Source organism: Scyliorhinus canicula, chromosome 9, assembly GCF_902713615.1.
Source record: "Scyliorhinus canicula chromosome 9, sScyCan1.1, whole genome shotgun sequence".
NCBI lineage: Eukaryota > Metazoa > Chordata > Chondrichthyes > Carcharhiniformes > Scyliorhinidae > Scyliorhinus > Scyliorhinus canicula.
The window spans coordinates 30,114,319-30,134,767 of NC_052154.1; the positions used below are offsets into that span (position 1 = coordinate 30,114,319).

General features: G+C 47.3%; 1 protein-coding gene across 3 annotated transcripts in view; it reads left to right on the forward strand.

Moving 5' to 3' along the window:
• nfat5b (nuclear factor of activated T cells 5b) overlaps nt 1–20,449 on the forward strand; it is a 305,599-nt gene that overhangs the window by 214,022 nt on the left and 71,128 nt on the right. For 2 of the 3 annotated variants that reach the window (XM_038806399.1, XM_038806397.1), the window contains exons 8-10: nt 7,020–7,075; nt 11,297–11,429; nt 14,674–14,745. In XM_038806399.1, coding sequence (XP_038662327.1) covers nt 7,020–7,075; nt 11,297–11,429; nt 14,674–14,745 — 261 coding nt within the window. The remainder of the gene's footprint in view (nt 1–7,019; nt 7,076–11,296; nt 11,430–14,673; nt 14,746–20,449) is intronic. The other variant, XM_038806398.1, reaches the window with a different exon arrangement.

The following is a 20,449-nucleotide window of genomic DNA, read 5'->3' on the forward strand; positions in this document are numbered from 1 at the left end:
GGGGGGGGGGGGGGGGGGGGGAGTTGTGTGCTGTCCGTCAGCTTGACTGGCAATGCAGGTGGTAGTGTTCAGCGATGCCGTCGCACACTACGCGTGAATCTTGCAGCCACCAACGCGTCGCGTGCCTGCTGTCCTCGTCGGTGCCGTCGTGCAGCCTCCTGGACATTACCAGCACCCGGGTCGTGTCTGTGTGCTGCGCCCGACGCATCACCAACCTCCTCAACCTCCTCCTCCTCGGCGTTGGCACCACTGCCAGTGGCTTCTCCCTCCGACTTTTCCACTAGGGCATCTCCCCTCTGCCTTGCGATGTTGTGCAGCGCACAGCATACCACAACAATGTGAGTGACCCTGTCGAGCTGGTACTCCAGGGCCCCTCCGGAGTGGTCCAGGCACCTGAATCTCATTTTCAGCAGACCAAAGCAGCGCTCCACCAAACCCCTGGTTGCTGCATGGGCCTCATTGTATAGGGTGTCCGCGTTGGTCTGAGGCCTCCGTATGGGCATCATCAGCCAAGACCTCAGTGGATAACCCCTGTCACCCAGCAACCAGCCCCTCAGCCAGAGGGGCCGTCCCTCAAACATAGCAGGGATGAACGACTGCGCAAGAATGTACGCATCATGCACACTCCCAGGGAACCTTGCGCACACGTGCATGATCCTCATGTGGGGGTCGCATACCACCTGGATGTTCATGGAGTATGTCCCCTTCCTGTTAGTGAACACTTCCCTGTTGCCTGCCTGCAGGCGGGCGCATGGGGACGTGAACACCATCAATCACTCCCTGGACCATTGGTATCCCGGCCACGTTGGCAAATCCACGGGCTCGTGCTTCTTGATTTGCTCGGTCCTCAGGAAAGGTTATGTTATGGTCCGCGATGGCGAACAGGGCGTCGGTAAAGTCCCGGATGCAACTGTGGACCGATGCCTGCGATATCCCGGATAGGTCCCCACTCCGAGACTGGAAAGAACCGGTAGCATAAAAGTTAAGTGCCACCATCACCTTGACGGCAACCGGTATCGCGGGTCCTCCTCCTGTTCCACGTGGGGCAAGGTGCGCCACAAAGTGGCAGATATGTGCAACCGTCTCCCTGCTGAACTGGAGTCTCCTCCTGCAGGTGATGTCCGGCAGTGCCTCGAAAGAGATCCGGTCACGGAACACCCTCGGCCTTGATTGTCACCTCTGGCGCCCTAGCTCCACCGTCATTGTCTCCTGCTCCTCCTCCTCTCCCCGCCCCCCCATGCTGCTCGACATCAGTGCCCGCATCCTGTGCCGCCCTCAGCGTTTGGGGGTCAATGTTCCCCTCGGCATCCCCCTGGACGTACCGGCCATGAGTGCGGCCTGTACGGTGACGACGGGCCACTCCGCGACCATTCCCTCTGCTGCTGTTGCAGCTGCCCCTGCATCCACTGTGGGATGTCGCTGTGGACGCTGCTGGATGTCCAACTGCAGTGCAGCGGCCCCAACCACTGCGGTGAACATAGCCGTTTGATTTGAATACATTATGGTCACCTACAGAAGGGTGGTGGGGGGCATAGAAACGGGACATGTTAGACGGAGGTTATTCGACACCTCGGCAGCCGCCTGCCACGGGATACCTGTGTGTCCCGGTGGCCTGGTCGCGCTGCTGACAAGCGGCCAGCCTAATCCCTGGTCACTTTCTGCATCCAACGGTCAGTTAACAACGTCCTCCTCACCGGTGCGTCAGTGGGCTGTTCCCATCAGCCACAGGGCAACCAGCAGCTGTGTCCTCGTCACCGTCCTGCCATGTCAGGGCAGCTGAGATGTTGCATCTGGGGGATGATGACCCACTCACTCCCTCTCCCCCCCCCCCCCCCCACTACTCACTCCCTCTTTCCCCCCACTACTCCCTCTCCACCTCACTACCTCTTTCCCCCCCCCCCCCCCCCCCCCCCCAGTCTGCGGAGACTCCGGGACGGTCCGCTCACCTCCTCACTGTTCGTCAGCCAGCACGATTGGCTGGCGACTATAAAAAGCAGGTGTGGATAGTGACGGCATGAACTGGGGTCACGCCGTCGGGACTTCGGCCCATCTGGGCCGGAGAATAGCGGGGGTTCTGGAGAATCGCCATTTTGGGTGCCTCGGGCGATTATCTGGGTTTTGCCGCGTGGAACACGACGGAAGTGATTTGACCGTTTGGGAGAATCGCGGGAGCACGGCGGACCGGCGTCGCGTGAAAAACTGGCGCGGCCCGCTATTCTCCCAATCGGCGTGACATCGGAGAATCGCGCCCCAGGTCTCTGACCATTTCACTTCAGTCTTCCTGGGACTTCTTTCATTCTCTGGTTTCTAAAATTATAAGTTCTTTATTGTCTAGAACCTGCTTTCTGCCCTTCACTCCACTGTCCTGTTTCTCTGCTGGCATTTTCCATGAGAGCTTCTTCACAGGTGCATGGTTCCAAACTGAACTACGAGTCCTTACTTTTCCGGGTGGGCCCCTGGTTGCTAAGCAACAGCCAAGTCTTTCTTTAATCTGCTTGTGTTTCTAAAACCCTCTGCAGGCACAGTTTGAAATTAAACTAAAACCCGCTGACATGCAGGCACCTTTGTTCAACGTAGCTAACTGAGGTTTTAACCCCTACAGAAAATGAAATTTACTTGAAGCTATATCTTGTTTCTTATACCCACAAATACAATTATTGATTACGTAAAATGATCTTTTTCCTAAAAGAATGAAGATTGGTCGCTGTTTTATTCACAGCAGTGAATCACTAATGAATCCAGTCTACAATTTATTACTATTTGCCCGATAACACTGATGTTACCAGTAGACTTTCTCCATAAACTACCAATCTTTAGCAAGGGTTTCACACATTTATGGAGAGAGTCTAATAATCAATCAACTGGGTGAAGAGTTGATCATCTTTTATATGATACTTTCTATGTATCTGGTCAACTGGATCAAAGATGTTTCTTGTTCAGAAGAAATCTTGATTTCTGTTTTCAAACAGATTTGTGTACCAGTTCCATGTGAAGGGGACAAACTAAAATTTTAACTTTAAATCCAGATGATGGGTGGTAGTGTTGAACATCATAGTTAATTAATCATTTCCAGAAAAACACTTATACTCTGCCTTCAATATTTGCATAGCGTCATAGATGTTTACAGCATAGAAACAGCCCTTCGGCCCAGCTTGTCGATGCCACCCAGTTTCTATCACTAAGTTAGGCCCACTTGCCCACATTTAGCCCACATCTCTCTATACCTACCCTGCCCATGTAACTGTCTAACTTTTTTAAAGGAAAAAATTGTACCCGCCTCCACCACTGCCTCTGGAAGCCCATTCCGGATGCTCACCACCCTCTGTGAAAACATTCCTCCTCCGGTCTCTCTCCCCTCTCACCTTAAACCTATGCCCTCTAGTTCTAGATTCCTCTACCTTTGGGAAAATATGTTGACTATCTACCTTATTTATGCTCCTCATTATTTTGTAGACCTTTGTAGGATCTAAGCCTGCGCTCCAGGGAAAAAAGTCTCAGTCTATCCAGCCTCTCCTTATAACTCAGACCATCAAGTCCTGGTAGCACCTTCATAAATATCTTCTGCACTCTTTCTAGTTTAACAATATCCTTCCTATAATAGGGTGACCAGAACTGAACACAGTATTCCATGTGTGGTCTTACCAATGTCTTCTACAACTTCAACAAGACGTCCCAACTCCTGTATTCAATATTCTGACCAATAAAACCTAGCATGCTGAATGACTTCTTCACCACCCTGTCCACCTGCGACTCCACCTTCAAGGAACTATGAACCTGTACTCTTGGATCTCTTTATTCTGTAACTCTCCCCAACTTCCTACCATTAAGTGAGTAGGTCCTGCCCTGATTTGATCTACCAAAATGCATCACCTCACATTTATCCAAATGATACTCCATAACAACTTATCACATCGCATAATATGTTACAAAAGTACAGGGACTGCATTTGGGGCAGCACGGTAGCATGGTGGTTAGCATAAATGCTTCACAGCTCCAGGGTCCCAGGTTCAATTCCAGGCTGGGTCACTGTCTGTGCGGAGTCTGCACGTCCTCCCCGTGTGTGCGTGGGTTTCCTCCGGGTGCTCCGGTTTCCTCCCACAGTCCAAAGATGTGCGGGTTAGGTGGATTGGCCATGCTAAATTGCCCTTAGTGTCCTAAAAAAATAAGGTTAATTGGGGGGGGGGGGGGGGGGGGGGTTACTGGTATAGGGTGGTTGAGTAGGGTGATCATTGCTCGGCACAACATCGAGGGGCGAAGGGCCTGTTCTGTGCTGTACTGTTCTTAAAAAAAAACACACAAACCATTCAAGGTTTGAAACTTCTCCTGAACAGATTAGTTCATGTTTTTTGTGGTATTTGTTGAAGAAGAAAATGTCGACAAAGAAAACAGGACAAACTCTGCTTTTTTTTTCAAATAGTGTCGTGATCTTCAAACTCTTGAAAAACTGGAACAGGGAGATGCAGCCTAAATTTAATGTTTTATTTGAAGGATGGCATCTCCAACAATTTAGTACTCATTTGCTACTGAAGCACTAGCCTAAAATATGAGCTGCCATGGGCTCAAATCCACAACCTTCTGAACAAGAAGAGTTACGAAACCTGATACACAGGCATAATTTTTAAGAGCCTGTGGGGCAGGCAAGTGGACTCGAACGGGAAGAAAATCCCATTAGGCCAAGTCACACGGGAACAAAGTTCCATTGGGCCACCTCAATTACATGTTACCACTTCTTCAAGATTCTGCACTAGATGGGAGTGATGCTGGGTCTAGTTACCCAACTTTGAGGGCTTAATTAAGGGAAGTGTTCCAATTCCATCTGGGTTTTTCAGCTGGGGTACAGAGTAATTGTAGAGTCAGGAGAGCGACCTTGAAATGGTGGCAGCTGCCCAGTGGCCTCAAGGTAGCTATAAGAATTATGCTTCATTCAGTGGGGAAAGCGATTTGCTAATTAAGAGCTGTAACCGTGGAGGTGCTTGTTCCGGTTGGACATTTTCCCCCTCCCATCCGAAGGGCCTAACTCTTTTTGCCCTTCTTAAAGGCCACATTTGTGGCTAGCAAATGGGGATGCTCTCACATCTTACTACACACTTCAGCCATTTCCATCTCTTGATAGTGGAGCTGATTATCTTGTAATATACAAGTAAAGTAAAGTGCTGGAAATACACAAAAATGGTGTGGAGATATGATCTTTCATCACAACTGGGAAAAGTTAGAAATGTGATAGCTTTTAAAGAGGTGGAATAGAGGATGGTGGAAAACAGCAGACGGCAAATAGGATGGGAGACATTATTAAAATAATTGGTGGAAATAGTGGTAATGGGACTAGTAAAGAAGCAAAGGGTGGGTCCAGGTGGGTTGTTAATGGCAGAATAATGAAAAGCTGCCACTGGAAAACAAAAACAAGAAAGACAAGGTTAGGACTGAAACCTGTGAAGAGAATGAGACAAAATAGGGGAAAAGAGATTACAGTCTAAAACTGTTGAACTCTGTGTTCTGGACTCAAGGTAATCAAACAAGAGATAAATTCACATGGAAAAAAATCTGGACATTATTCATGTTATATTTGAGACTTTCAAAAGTCCTAGTGGTTAAAATAATTATATTTCTTATGTTACTTGTCTGACTTAGATTATTTTCACACCAATTTTTCTGAAGCAATTTATCCCCCCTTGTTGAAAACATTGATTCACCAATTGTTATTCATGTATGAACCTTGACATGGAATATCAGGAGACGATTTAACTGTGGGGTGCTGATCTCGTTTGTTTTTGTCATCTGACATCTACGCGTGCACAATTCCTGTAAGGCTCACGGGAGAGCAAACATTAGCAGGAATTTCATCTTGTTATCCACTCTCTAAACCATTGCCATTTCAACCAAAATAAATTAGCTCAGCAGAGACAAGAGATTAAACTTGGGACCTATGCAACAAAACTACTCATTAGACGTGAGTAAACTTCCACAGCCATTTGGGCAGCTTGGTGTTTCTTATTTTAACTTGCCAATATTGGATATGTAAAAAATATTGGAGATGTGGGCAGCACGGCGGCACAGTAGGTTAGCCCTGCAGCCTCACGTCGCGAGGTCCCAGGTTCAATCCGGCTCTGGGTCACTGCCCGTGTGGAGTTTGCACGTTCTCCCCGTGTTTGCGTGGGTTTCACTCCTGCAACCCAAAAAATGTGCAGTCTAAGTGGATTGGCTACTCTAAATTGCCCCTTTATTGGAAAAAATGAATTGGGTACTCTAAATTTGTTTTTTAAAAATTGGATATGTTGGATTCCTTGGGCAGTAATTCACTTTCCCAAGAATAAGAGACAGCTGTGGAGTTCTACCTCATTGGGCCATAAACTCCAGGATCCCCAGATCGCATTTTGGGGGGGGGGGGGGGGGGGGGGAGTACACGAAAGATGCACTGGGGGTTCCCTCTTGAAAGTTCCTACATAAGGGTTTACCTGGAAATTGTCCGGAAGGGTTAACTTCCCCATGACAATTGTGCTGGTCTGGGGACCATCCTATAAAGCAATATAATCTGCTATTGGGTAGCTCTTCCAGTTTTACACATAGTTACTCTGAAAGAGTTAGAAGGGAAAAAAACATTTCAACTTCAGCTGAATTATTTTAAACACCCAGACTGAAGCTCGCATGGGGCACCCCCCCCCCCCCCCCCCCTTCCCCAACCCACATGTACAGCCCAACCTAGCTCAAGCTAGGGGTGTGTCCACCTTTGCTCAGCTCCTGTTACATTTCGCTACTGGAGCCACTGATCACCATCCCCTCTTCAGTCTTACCCGCCTTGAGTCAGGTAGGTTGGGTTATAACGGGCGCTTCTGATTTTCTCCTGATTGCCACTCCAAGGAAGTTATGGCCCACTGTGGTTGCATTATAATCCACAGGGTAATTTTAAGAAAATGTCTTTGATTTGTTTCTGATCAAAACCTGTGTTACGAAGCAACATATCTGCAAAACAAGCCATTAATAGAATGTTTATTAATTTCTAAAAATATTCTGATCTTGACTAGATGAGAAAAGTCCTTGGAAAGCAGAAGCTGAAATTGACATGGAACTTTTCCACCAGGTGAGTTTAGACACTCCTAGCATTTTTTATATCGGGTAAATTTACACTTTCGATCACAATTGTTTCCTGAATACTTTCTTGTCATACCTATTCCCTTGTATCTTTTCCAAATCTTCTGCCTAACTGTCATTATGAACAATATATATCATTGTTTTATTCCTTCACACTGCCATCTTCAGGTTAGAATGGCATAGGCCTCTTGGGTTCTCCCAACAGTTGCCTCCAGAGACCAAGTAAGGTGGTGCATATACTTCCTCATCAGACAAAGAAATAATGTCAATTTGGATTTTAAAAAGTGAAGTTGACATTTGTCTCTCCTCCCGTGCAGTACCCGAATAGTAGATATAGCTGATGCAGCTGCACAGTGTGAACAATCACTGGAATGTCAAATTATCTTTTTATTGCCTTCACTTCTCTGGGCCACACAATCCTTCTGAAATCTTTTTTAAAAAAACATTTTCTTAGGGAATTTATAGTTTTTATAATAATAACATCAACATAGTATATAAGACATTTCCAACCCTGACCGTTCCTTGCACCCCCAACACAGAAACAATAGCCTAACGCCCCCCCCCACCCCCAGATTTCTGCCTTTGCTAACTTATAATATTCCCCGAAAAAGTCGACAAACAGCTGCCACTCCGAACGAACCCTAACATTGACCCTCTTCGGGTGAACTTTATTTTCTCAAGACTGAGAAACCCAGCCAGGTTGCTAACCAAGGTGTCTAATTTCGGGGGCTTCAAGTCCCTCCACATTAACAGTATCCATCTCCAAGCTACCAGGGAGGCAAAGGCCAAAACGTCAGCCTCTCTTGACCCCTGGACTCCCGGCTCTTCCGACACTCCAAAGATTGCCACCTCTGGACTCGGCACCACCCTTGTTTTATGTACCGTGGACATGACATCAGTGAAACCTTGTCAAAATCCTCTTAAGCTTCGAGAATGCCCAAAACATGTGGACATGATTTGCTGGCCCTCCCTCGCACACCTGTCCTCTATCCCAACCAACGTGCTCATCCGGGCCACCGTCGTGTGTGCTCGGTGGACTATCTTAAATTGTATCAGGCTGAGCCGGCACATGATGGGCATGTGTGTTAACCCTGCCTAAGGGATCCTGCCACAAACCCGCCTCCATCTCTCCCCCTAGCTCATCTTCCCACTTGCCCTTTAGCTCCTCTATCTGAGTTTCCTCTGACTCCATAGTTCTTTGTAGATATCGCATACCTTCCCTTCTCCCACCCCCGTTCTGGAAACTACCCTGTCCTGTATCCCCCGTGGTGGCAGGAGCGGAAAGGTCGACACCTGCCTTCTCAAAATATTCTGTACCTGCAGATACCTAAACCCTTTCCCTGCTGGCAGGTCAAATTTCTCCTCCAAATCCTTCAAACAGGGGGAGCTCCCATCTATAAATAAATCTCCCATCCTCTTGATCCCTGCTTTCTTCCATCTCCGAAACCCTCCATCCAGCCTTTCCGGTACGAACCGATGGTTATTGGAAATCGCGCCCCCAGCCACCAGTACCCAATTCCTAATCAAGGCTATATTTGCCTCCCCGTAGTAGTTACAAAAGTTCGGCAGTGCCAACCCATCCCCCAGCTACGCTCCAGCAACACTTTCTTCACTCGCGGGGTTTTACCCACCCACACAAAGCCCAAAATCACCCGATTCACCCGTTTAAAAAAGGCCCTCGGGATAAAGATGGGGAGGCACTGAAAAACGAACAGAAATCTGGGAGGACCGTCATTTTCACATCTGTACCCTTGCCGCCAGTGACAGCGGGAGCATGTCCCATCTCCTAAAGAATCATCCTTCATTTGATCTACAAGCCGGGACAAGTTTAGCTTGGATTCCCAGACAGCGAAAGCACCTTCCCGTCACTCTAAACGGCAGCTCCCGCAGTCTCCTCTCCTGCCCCCTCGACTGGATCGCGAACATCTCACTTTTCCCCATATTCAATTTATACCCCGAAAACTGATCGTATTCCCCTAGGATCCGCATAATCTCCCCCATCCCCCCTAACGGGTTAGAAATATACAGGAACAGGTCATCCGCGTAAAGTGAGACCCGATGTTCCACCCTCCTCCGGACCAGCCCGTTCCAGTTCCTAGACGTTATTAACGCCATCACCAGTGGCTCTATGGCCAGAGCAAACAACAGCGGGGAGAGGGGACACCCATGCCTTGTCCCCCGGTGCAGCTTAAAATAGCCCGACATCAGCCGATTCGTTTGCACGCTTCCATGGGTGCCTGATATAGCATCTGCCACAATCGATGAAGCCCTATCCAAACCCGAACCTTCCTAACACCACCCACAAATAATTCCACTCCACCCGGTCAAAGGCCTTCTCCGCGTCCATCGCGACCTCCACCTACATCTCTCTCCTCCCACCCCCTCTGAGGGCATTATGATAACGTTTAGGAGCCTTCTAACATTGGCCGTAAGTTGCCTGCCCTTCACAAACCCTGTCTGGTCTTCCCCTATCACCTCTGGAACAGAGTCCTCTTATCATTGTGGCCAAAATTTTAGCCAGCACTTTGGTGTCCGCATTCAATAGGGAGATTGGCCTGTATGAACCCCATACCTCAGGGTCCTTCTCCCGCTTCAGAATCCCGCTTCAGAATCAATGAGATAGAGGCCTGCAACATTGTTGGGGGAAGGAAACCCCGCTCTCTTGCCTCATTAAATGTCCTCACCAGCAGCGGGCCCAACATCTCCGAGAACTTCTTGTAAAATTCCACTGGGTAGCCGTCCGGTCCTGGGCCTTACCCGACTACATGGCCTCCAGCGCCTCCATTATTTCCTCAATTTCACTTGGGGCCCCCAACCCTTCCACCAGTTCTTCCTCCACCTTTGGGAATTTCAACTGACCCAGGTACTGCCTCATCCCCTCCAACCCAGGGAGTTCCCAATTCATATAGCTTGCTATAAACCTCCTTCAACACCCCATTCACACCTACTGGGTCCAAGACTGCGTTCCCACTTCTGTCCTTTACACTCCCTATCTCCCTGGCCGCCTCCCTTTTCCTCCACTGATGTGCTAGCATCTTACTGGATTTCTCCCCATACTCGTATATCGGCCCCCCTTGCCTTCCTCAATTGCTCCACCACCTCCCCTTTAGACAACAGTCCAAACTCCATCTGTAGACTCTGCCGCTCCTTCAGTAACCCTGCCTCCAGGGCCTCCAAATATCTTGTACCACCTGGAGTATCTCCCCAACCAGCCTATCCATCTCTTCTAGTTCCATCTTTTCTCTATGGGCCCATATCGAGATTAACTCCCCCCTAACCACTGCCTTCAGAGCTCCCACACCGTTGCTGCCGACCCCCCAACCATCGTTTATTTCCAAGTAGTTCTGGATGGACTTGCTCACCCGCTCGCACACCCCCTCATCTGCTAATAGTCTCACATCCAACCTCCATAGCAGGCGCTGCCCTCCCTCCTTACTCACCCGTAAATCCACTCCAATGTGGGGCATGGTCCAACACAGCGATCGCCGAATACTCGCTATCAAACCACCCTCGCCAGTAACACCCTGCTCAGGATAAAAAAAGTTGATCCGAGAATATACTTTGTACACATGGGAGAAAAAAGAAAACTCCTTCACTCTTGGCCGTCCAAAATCCTTTTGAAATCTTAATTGTAATTGTTAGCTCCACGGCTACCCAGTGGAATTTTACAAGACGTTCACTGTCCCATTTGATCAGATTAGTCCAATAATATTTTTAACATATTACACCAACATTCCCCCAGCAATGACGCTCAAGTGTAGGAAGTTCTTATTTTTTATTTAACCAAACTAAATATCATCTTGAACTCTACTGGAATGTGGGGATCTTGTGCTTACGTGGCCTGCTCCTCTTCACCAGCCCTATTTGGAGGTCTATAGTAGATTTCCAGTAGTGTGATTGGCCCTTTTCTGTTCTTCAATTCAATCTGAATGGCTTAGTTGGATGATTCTTCTCGCATACCATTTTGTTCACAGCTGTAATTGTTCCTTCTACTAATCTTGTGATCCTCCTATTTCATCCCTTCACTAAACTGTCTGAAAGTCCTAAAAACAGGAATGTTCAGGTGTAATTCTTGCCACCCTTTGCATCGAGTTATCTCTAAACAGGCAAATACTTCATTTGTTTACATATTCTTAAAAAGGATTTGAGATTATTTATCTGGCCTGCATTCATCACAGGTGTTATTTTGTTTCCTATCTTCTTTTCACAGAATCATCTTATTGTTAAAGTACCCCCATATCACAATCCACATATAACATCCCCAGTTGCAGTTGGAATATATGTTGTTACCAATGCTGGAAGGTCACATGAAGTACAGCCTTTTACTTTCACTCCTGATCCAGGTTAGTCAAGGTCAATACCATGTTTTTGTATCGTTGTCTATTTAAATTTTTGAACTGGAAGAGCAAAAACCCTGACAAATGCTTGCCAGTAGGAGTATATTTGATGTCTGTTAATCCGGTAGTAGCTTTGCTGAAAGCTGCTGTTAAAGGCTGACCTCTAGTCAGCCCTTGAAATGATGCCGGTTGGGAAAATCTGGTGGTAGAAGTTTGTTGGCATAACCAAATTATAGCAACATTAATATTAACTGCTGTATAGTGGTTAAAAACTATGGTTGTTGGGTTAGGTGGTGCTGCTTGTGCTAATAAATGCATATACCGCAGTGGGTTATCCCTGCTGCCTCACGGCGCCGAGGTCCCAGGTTCGATCCCGGCTCTGGGTCACTGCCTGTGTGGGGTTTGCACATTCTCCCCGTGTCTGCGTGGGTTTTGCCCCCACAACCCAAAGATGTGCAGGGTAGGTGAACTGGCCACAGTAAATTGCCCCTTAATTGGGGAAAATGAATTGGGTACTCTAAATTTATAAAAAAATAAATGCATATAAAAGTGTATAAAGATTGAGTTTGGTTCTATCCTTCACCAACTAGCTTTTGATTATAAAATGGTAGCAGGGAATTGTTGCCTAAAGGTCAAGATTAGAAACAAAAAGAAAATTCAGACATAAAACAATCCTCATGACTATTGTGCAAAATGGCAAAAATGTTAAGAAGCAAATGTAATTTTTTGGAGAATGATTATCTTCAAATTCTTGAAAAATAAACCATATGGCCTATGGAAGAATGAAGTGAAAATGTGAACACTGATTACTGCCCTTCCACAGAGGAAACAAGATGTGGTTTTGCATTGCTGTTTTTTGTGAAGAAAATCAGAATTAACATATTTTGTGAGATGGATGCTTATCAGTTGGTTGTGATGAAGATTTGGATCGTCTTTAGAGTTATTGAATGAAATTTGCAAGGAAGATCTGTTAAATGCTAATGAGGTACAATCCGTCTTTGATGCATTTCAGAAAACAGATGATCATTATATGGAAGTATATATCATGGACTTTAACAGATTGAATCTCATCAAACTTTCACACAGTTTGGGGATCCTGGATCAGTACGAGCATTAAATTGCTGGATTTTATTAAAAGTGTCTCACGTGGAAGGCTACTGATTTAGTTGCACCATTGAAGACTGCTGGACCAATTGTTGCCTTAGCCGATATACCTTCTCCATCAGTTTGTCCCCAAACAACGGAGGCAACAAAATTAATGCCACAAGAAAAGTAACATTGATAGCCTGAAATAACTCACCAAGGCAGTCCTTCTTGGTCAGTGCTTTACTGCTAACCTCTCAAACTCCAGCCACCAGGAGTTGCAATGTGACCTAATGCCTGGTCAACCCTAAAATCCTCCACTCTCTTTTAGGTGGCCCCTCAGAGTTGAGGATGACTTGCTTCCATCTAAATGAGTTTGCAGGTGACTGAGGTGGATGGATGCCCAGGTTGCCACGTGTTCCTTTTGTTGTTGATGCCTGGCAATGGCTTACTCTGAGCGATGAAACCCAAGGTCTACAGCTCCTGCCCAGATGCTTTTCCTACTCTTCGGGTGGTCTGGGGCCAGGGATTCCCAGGTGTCGGTCGGGATATGGCACTTTGTCAGGGAGGCTTTGAGGATGTCCTTGAAGTGTTCCCTCTCACCTCCTGGGGTTAATTTGCCCTGTTGAAGCTTTTATTAGAGCACTTGTTTCAGGAGTCACATGTCTGACATGTGGATGATGTGGTCTGCCCGACAGAGCTGATCGAGTGTAGTCAATGCTTGCTTCGAGTAGAGCACTTGTTTCAGTAAGTCTCATGTCTGACATGTGGACGATGTGGCCTGCCCAACAGAGCTGGTCAAGTGTGGTCAACGCTTTGTTGCTGGGGATGTTGGCCTGAGTGAGAATACTGACATTGCTGTATCTATCCTGCTAATGGATTTGCAGAATCATGTGAAGGTAACACTGGTGGGACTTCTCCAAGGCTTTACTACTTTACATATCTCTGAGCCACAGAGAAGGGCAGGTATCACTACTGCTCTGTGGACCATGAGCTTGGTGCCGAGTCAAAGGTCCAGGTCTTCAAACATTCTCTTCCTCCGGTGACCAAAGGCTGCTTTGGCAAACTGAAGGTGGTGTTGAACCTTGTCATCAATGTCTGCCTGTGTGCCAGTAATTTCCCAAGCTATGGAAAGTAGTCCACATTGTCTAAGGCCTCATCATGGATTTTCGTAACCAGGGGGCAGTGCTGTGTGTTGGGGCTGATTCGTAGAGGACCTTTATCTTCTGGATGTTTAGTGTGAGGTCCATGCTCGGCCTATACTTTGGTGAAGGTGTTGACAATGGCTTAGAGTGCAGCCTCCAACTGTGTGCAGACGGAAGCTTTGTCTGCATATGACAGAAGATAAGTTGACCTTAGATATAGCATGCAGGCAGTGAAGTTTGAACAGATTCCTGTTTTTTTTCCATAGCTCGGCTCCACTAGTGGGCAACTTGCAGAGAGTGAAATGAAATGAAAATCGCTTATTGTCACGAGTAGGCTTCAATGAAGTGACTGTGAAAAGCCCCTAGTCGCCACATTCCGGTGTCTGTTCGGGGAGGCTGGTACGGGAATTGAACCGTGCTGCTGGCCTGCCTTGATCTGCTTTCAAAGCCAGCGATTTAGCCTAGTGTGCTAGAGTGAGATGGAGCATTGCAGCAAGGAAGATCGAGAAGAATGTTGGTGCGATGACACAGCTTTGGCTGACTTGACCCCAGTCCGAACATGAATTAGGTTTGTGGTTGATCTGATGGTCACATCATGGCTTGCATGTCATCGTGGAGGAGGTGTTACTCTAAATTTAGAGTAACCAATTATTTTTTTTCCAATTAAGGGGCAATTTACCATGGCCAATCCACCTACCCTGCACATCTTTGGATTGCGGGGGTGAAACCCATGCAGGCATAAGGAGAATGTGCAAACTCCACACGGACAGTGACCCAGGGCCGGGATTCGAACACGGGTCCTCAGCGCCATAGGCTCAGTGCTAACCACTGCGCCACCATGCTGCCCTACGCTTGTGGCTTCTAATAATGCCTTACAATAATTTGATCAAGCTTACCCTTGTTTCTGTTGTCTTCTAGAGAACTAATTCATGTCTATGAACGGTTAAAATGTTTGACAAAGGGAAAACAGGACAAAATGTTAATTTTTGAAAATTTCAGTGTGTAATGTATTTGTGCTTCAGCAAACACATCAGATGTCAGTGTGAAGAAAGAAATTCCTGTACAGCAATGTTCCTTTGAAGACGCAGTGAAAGGTAAAATGGTACTTACTTGTACACTAAAGAGACAAAGTAATATTGGGACTCTGTTTTCCCATGCTCAACAAATTATTAAGCTTAACTGAGTTGTCGAATTCAGAAACACATGTAAAGATTAGAAGGCAGTGTGTCAGCTGAGGGGGTTGAAGGGGGTGGTGTATGAGTATAGGGAGAAGGCCAGTCTTCTCTTGGCTCACCAGTTAAGACAGCTGGAGGCTGCTAGGGAGGTTGTTAAGGTTAGGGATTTGAGGGTAGGCTGGTCTCTGCCCCAGACAAGATGAATGGGGCATTAAGAGTCTTTTACAAGTGGCTTTATAAGTCAGTCACAGGTGATGAGCGGGGAATGGCAGAGCTTTTAGACGGTCTAGAGTTTGCCAAGGCAAGGGAGGAATTGCAGGGGAAGCGGAGGTGTCTCTGGAATTAGAGGAGGTCTGAACAATCCTAGGAAAGATGCCAATGGGAAGGCAAGGGGTCCCGGTAGAATTTTTAAAGAAGTTTGCTGATCAGTTGGTTCAGTTATTGATAAGGGTGTATAATAATTCCCTGGAGTGGGGGATCTCTCTGAGACGTTGGGGCAGACATCCATCTCCCTTTTCCTGAAAAAGGTTACGGATTCCATGGAGTATGGGTTTAACACCCAATTTCACTGCTCAGTGTAATGCAAAGCTTTTGGCCAAGATCCTGCTGTTGTGGTTAGAACCTTGTCTCCCGGAGGTAGTTGGGGAGGACAAGGCGGGATTTGTTAAAGGCCAAAAGTTGTCAACCAACATGAGAACTAGTCAATGTGGTTCTTGCCCCAGCAGCTGGGCTGGAACCGGAGATCATCAGGTTGCTAGATGCAGAAAAGCGTTCAACAGGGTTCAGTGGAGGTAACTTTTCGCAGTCTTGGATAAGTTTGGGTTGGACCCTGGGTTTGTGTCGTGGATACACAGCTCCTTCGGTCAGCGTGCGAACCAACACTGAGTTTGGGGTTGTTTTGGCTACATAGGGCATGAGACAAGGGTGCCCTATGTCTCCCCTCTTGTTAGTGCTGGAGATTGAACCAATGGCGATTGCCCGGAGGGCCTCAAATAAGTGCAGAGGAATTGTTAGAGGTGGGGTGTCCTTGTATATGGATGACCTTCTGCTATATGTGAGGTACCCAGGGCCAGTTATGGGGGGCATGTTGGGTATAATGAAGAGTTTTGGCTCCTCCTTGGGATATGTTAAATTTAGGAAAGAGTGCGTATTTTATGTTCAACCCTTCTGGGAGGTGAGCCAGTTTGAGAGGTTTGCCTTTCCACCTGGCAGGGACTAGCTTTTGGTATTTTGGAGTCCAGGTGGCTCCAGATTGGACGCGACTCAGTAAATTGCACCAACCTAGTGGAGAGGGCCAAGGCAGACCTACAAAGGTGGGACAGCCTTCCACTGCTCTTGGCAGGCCGGGTACAATCCATCAACAACTTGCCAAGATTTTTGTTTTTAGTTTTGCCTACCGGTATTCCTACCCAACTCTTCGGGGGTTGAGCAGCTTGTGTCTGGTTTCATATGGGCAGGGAAAACCCCGAGGATTTGGAGGGAGTGGGGTCGTAAAGAGGGATAGACAGTTGGCAGGGAGGGAGGCACGCGCCACCAAATTTAATGTTTTACTTACTGGCTGCCAACACGGAGGTGTTGACGTCTCCAGCAGCATTTCAAGCTGGGATCAGTGCCCAGGTGGGTTCCAATTTATATAGAGCATAGAACGATACAGCGCAGTACAGGCCCTTCGGCCCTCGATGTTGCACCGACATGGAAAAAAAACTAAAGGCCATCTAACCTACACTATGCCCTTATCATCCATATGCTTATCCAATAAATTTTTAAATGCCCTCAATGTTGGCGAGTTCACTACTGTTGCAGGTAGGGCATTCCACGGCCTCACCACTCTTTGCGTAAAAAACCCACCTCTGACCTCTGTCCTATATCTATTACCCCTCAATTTAAGGCTATGTCCCCTCGTGCTAGCCACCTCCATCCGCGGGAGAAGGCTCTCGCTGTCCACACTATCTAACCCTCTGATCATTTTGTATGCCTCTATTAAGTCACCTCTTAACCTTCTTCTCTCTAACGAAAACAACCTCAAGTCCATCAGCCTTTCCTCATAAGATTTTCCCTCCATACCAGGCAACATCCTGGTAAATCTCCTCTGCACCCGTTCCAAGGCTTCCACGTCCTTCCTATAATGAAGGCGACCAGAACTGTACGCAATACTCCAAATGCGGCCGTACTAGAGTTTTGTACAACTGCAACATGACCTCATGGCTCCGGAACTCAATCCCTCTACCATAAAGGCCAACACACCATAGGCCTTCTTCACAACCCTATCAACCTGGGTGGCAACTTTCAGGGATCTATGTACATGGACACCGAGATCCCTCTGCTCATCCACACTACCAATAATTTTACCATTAGCCAAATATTCCGCATTCCTGTTATTCTTTCCAAAGTGAATCACCTCACACTTCTCCACATTAAACTCCATTTGCCACCTCTCAGCCCAGCTCTGCAGCTTATCTATGTCCCTCTGTAACCTGCAACATCCTTCCGCACTGTCTACAAACTCCACCGACTTTAGTGTCGTCTGCAAATTTACTCACCCATCCTTCTGCGCCCTCCTCTAGGTCATTTATAAAAATGACAAACAGCAACGGCCCCAGAACAGATCCTTGTGGTACGCCACTCGTAACTGAACTCCATTCTGAACATTTCCCATCAACTACCACTCTCTGTCTTCTTTCAACTAGCCAATTTCTGATCCACATCTCTAAATCACCCTCAATCCCCAGCCTCCGTATTTTCTGCAATAGCCGACCGTGGGGAACCTTATCAAACGCTTTACTGAAATCCATATACACCACATCAACTGCTCTACCCTCGTCTACCTGTTCAGTCACCTTCTCAAAGAACTCGATAAGGTTTGTGAGGCATGACTTACCCTTCACAAAACCATGCTGACTATCCCTAATCATATTATTCCTATCTAGATGATTATAAATCGTATCTTTTATAATCCTCTCCAAGACCTTACCCACCACAGACGTTAGGCTCACCGGCCTATAGTTACCGGGGTTATCTCTACTCCCCTTCTTGAACAAAGGGACCACATTTGCTATCCTCCAGTCCTCTGGCACTATTCCTGTAGCCAATGATGACCTAAAAATCAAAGCCAAAGGCTCAGCAATCTCTTCCCTGGCTTCCCAGAGAATCCTAGGATAAATCCCATCCGGCCCCGGGGACTTATCTATTTTAACCTTGTCCAGAATTGCCAACACTTCTTCCCTCCGCACCTCAATGCCATCTATTCTAATAGCCTGGGTCTCAGCATTCTCCTCCACAATATTATCTTTTCTTGAGTGGAATACTGACGAAAGTATGAATATGAACCACTTGTTCGAGGCCCGTGAAGTTGGATGCCACATTTGGGGGGGAAGGGCGGGTGTGGAAGAGGAAGGGACTGGACAGAGTGAGGGAATTTATTATGGAGGGACGGTTTGCCAGCCTGGTGGAGCTGAAAGAGAAAGATGGGCTCTTGAGCTCAGACGTGTTTAGGTATCACCACGTTCAAAATTTTGTTTGATGGGCATTTCCGGTGGCGCTGCCTTTAACCTTATTGTATAGGACTTTTTTGTGTGTGGGGTCGGAAGAGGGAGTAGTCTGGAATCTGTGGATGGATTTTGGGAGAGGATCTGGTCTTGGTGGAGGGGGCGAAGGCTAAATGGGAGGAGGAGCTGGGACCCATGCTGGATGAGGAGATGTGGAGTAAATCCCTCTGCAGGGCGAACACTTCATTATCTTTTGCAAGGCTGAATCTGATCCAGCTCAGGATGGTGTTTAGGGCACACCTTACCAAGCCCAGAATGAATTGTTTCTTTGAGGAGGTTAAGGATAGGAGCGAGCGCTGTTTGAGAGGCCTAAAACCACACACACATGTTCTGGTCCTTTTTCCAGCTTGTGGGTTTCTGGGTGTCTTATTATTCAGCCCACATTGGCAATCCTGAATATTGAGCTGGAGCCCTATTCTTTAGTGGCTATTTGGGTTATCGAACCTGCCGGTGTAGTGGACGGGTGCGGGGATGGATGCCCTGGCATTTGCCTTGCTAGTTGCTAGGAGGCAAATCCTTTTAAATAGAAACTGGCAATGCCACCTAGCGCCTTGGTGTGGCTTGGTGACTTAATGGAGTTTTTGCACCTAGCAAGGGTCAAATGAACTGTGAGGGGGTCAATTAAAGGCTTCTACCTTTAATTGACCCACCTAATTTAAGTGGTTAGCACTGTTGCTTCGCAGCACCAGGGACCCGGGTTCGATTCCTGGTTTGGGTCACTGTCTGTGCGGAGTCTGCACGTTTTCCCCGTGTCTGCGTGGGTTTCCTCTGGGTGCTCCGGTTTCCTCCCACAATCCAAAGATGTGTGGGTTAGATGCATTGATCATGTTGGGTGGGGTTGTTGGCTTATGGGGATAGAATGGAGGTGTTGGCTTAGGTAGGGTGGCTTGGGTACGATACTCTTTCATAGGCCGAATGGCCTCCTTCGCATTCAATTCTATATGACTCTATATAGATACGTAGATGGCATCCGTTCATATTGTACTTTAAGGAATTGGATGCTATTAGAAATGTACACAGAGACATGCATAGAAAATAGAAACGGGGCCATTCAGCCCATCAAGCCTGATTCTCAATTCATTATGATCATGCTGACCATCAAGTTCAATACTCTGACCATGCCTCCTCCTCTTCCCTCCCCCCCCCCCCCCCCCCCCCCCCCCAATACCTCTTAATCCCTTTAGGCCCAAAAACTATATCTAATTCCTTCTTGAAATTAAATGTTTTCACTTTAACTACTTTTTGTGGCAGTGAATTCCGCTCTCTGGGTGAAGAAATTTCTCCTCGCCTCAGTCCTAAAAGCTGCTTTAACCTATCCTCAAACAATGACCCCTATTTGGGCAGCACGGTGGCATTGTGGATAGCGCAATGGCTTCACAGCTCCAGGGTCCCAGGTTCAATTCCGGCTTGGGTCACTGTCTGTGCGGAGTCTGCACATCCTCCCCGTGTGTGCGTGGGTTTCCTCCGGGTGCTCCGGTTTCCTCCCACAGTCCAAAGATGTGCAGGTTAGGTGGATTGGCCATGATAAATTGCCCTTAGTGTCCAAAATTGCCCTTAGTGTTGGGTGGGGTTACTGGGTTATTGGGATAGGGTGGAGGTGTTGACCTCGGGTAGGGTGCTCTTTCCAAGAGCCGGTGCAGACTCGATGGGCCGAATGGCCTCCTTCTGCACTGTAAATTCTATGATGATTTTGGGACCCCCCCCCCCACCACCATCGGAAACATTCTTTCTGAATCTATCCTATCTAATCTGTTAGAATTTTGTAAGTTTCTACGAGATCCTCTCTCACTCTTCTAAACTCCAATGAATATAATCCTAACTGACTTGTGCATTTAGTTCCCTCATCCAAATCATCAATATATAATGTGAACAGTTTGGGTCCGAGCACAGATGCCTGCGGTGTCCAACCGGTCACTGCTTGCCAACCGAGAAAAGACCCATTTATTCCAACATTTCGCTTCCTGTCTGCTGACCAATTTTATATCCGTCACAAGACACTATACACCATCCCATGCCCTTCAACTTTACATAGTAATCTGTTGTGTATGTGTGTGTGGGGGGGGGGGGGGGGGGGGGTT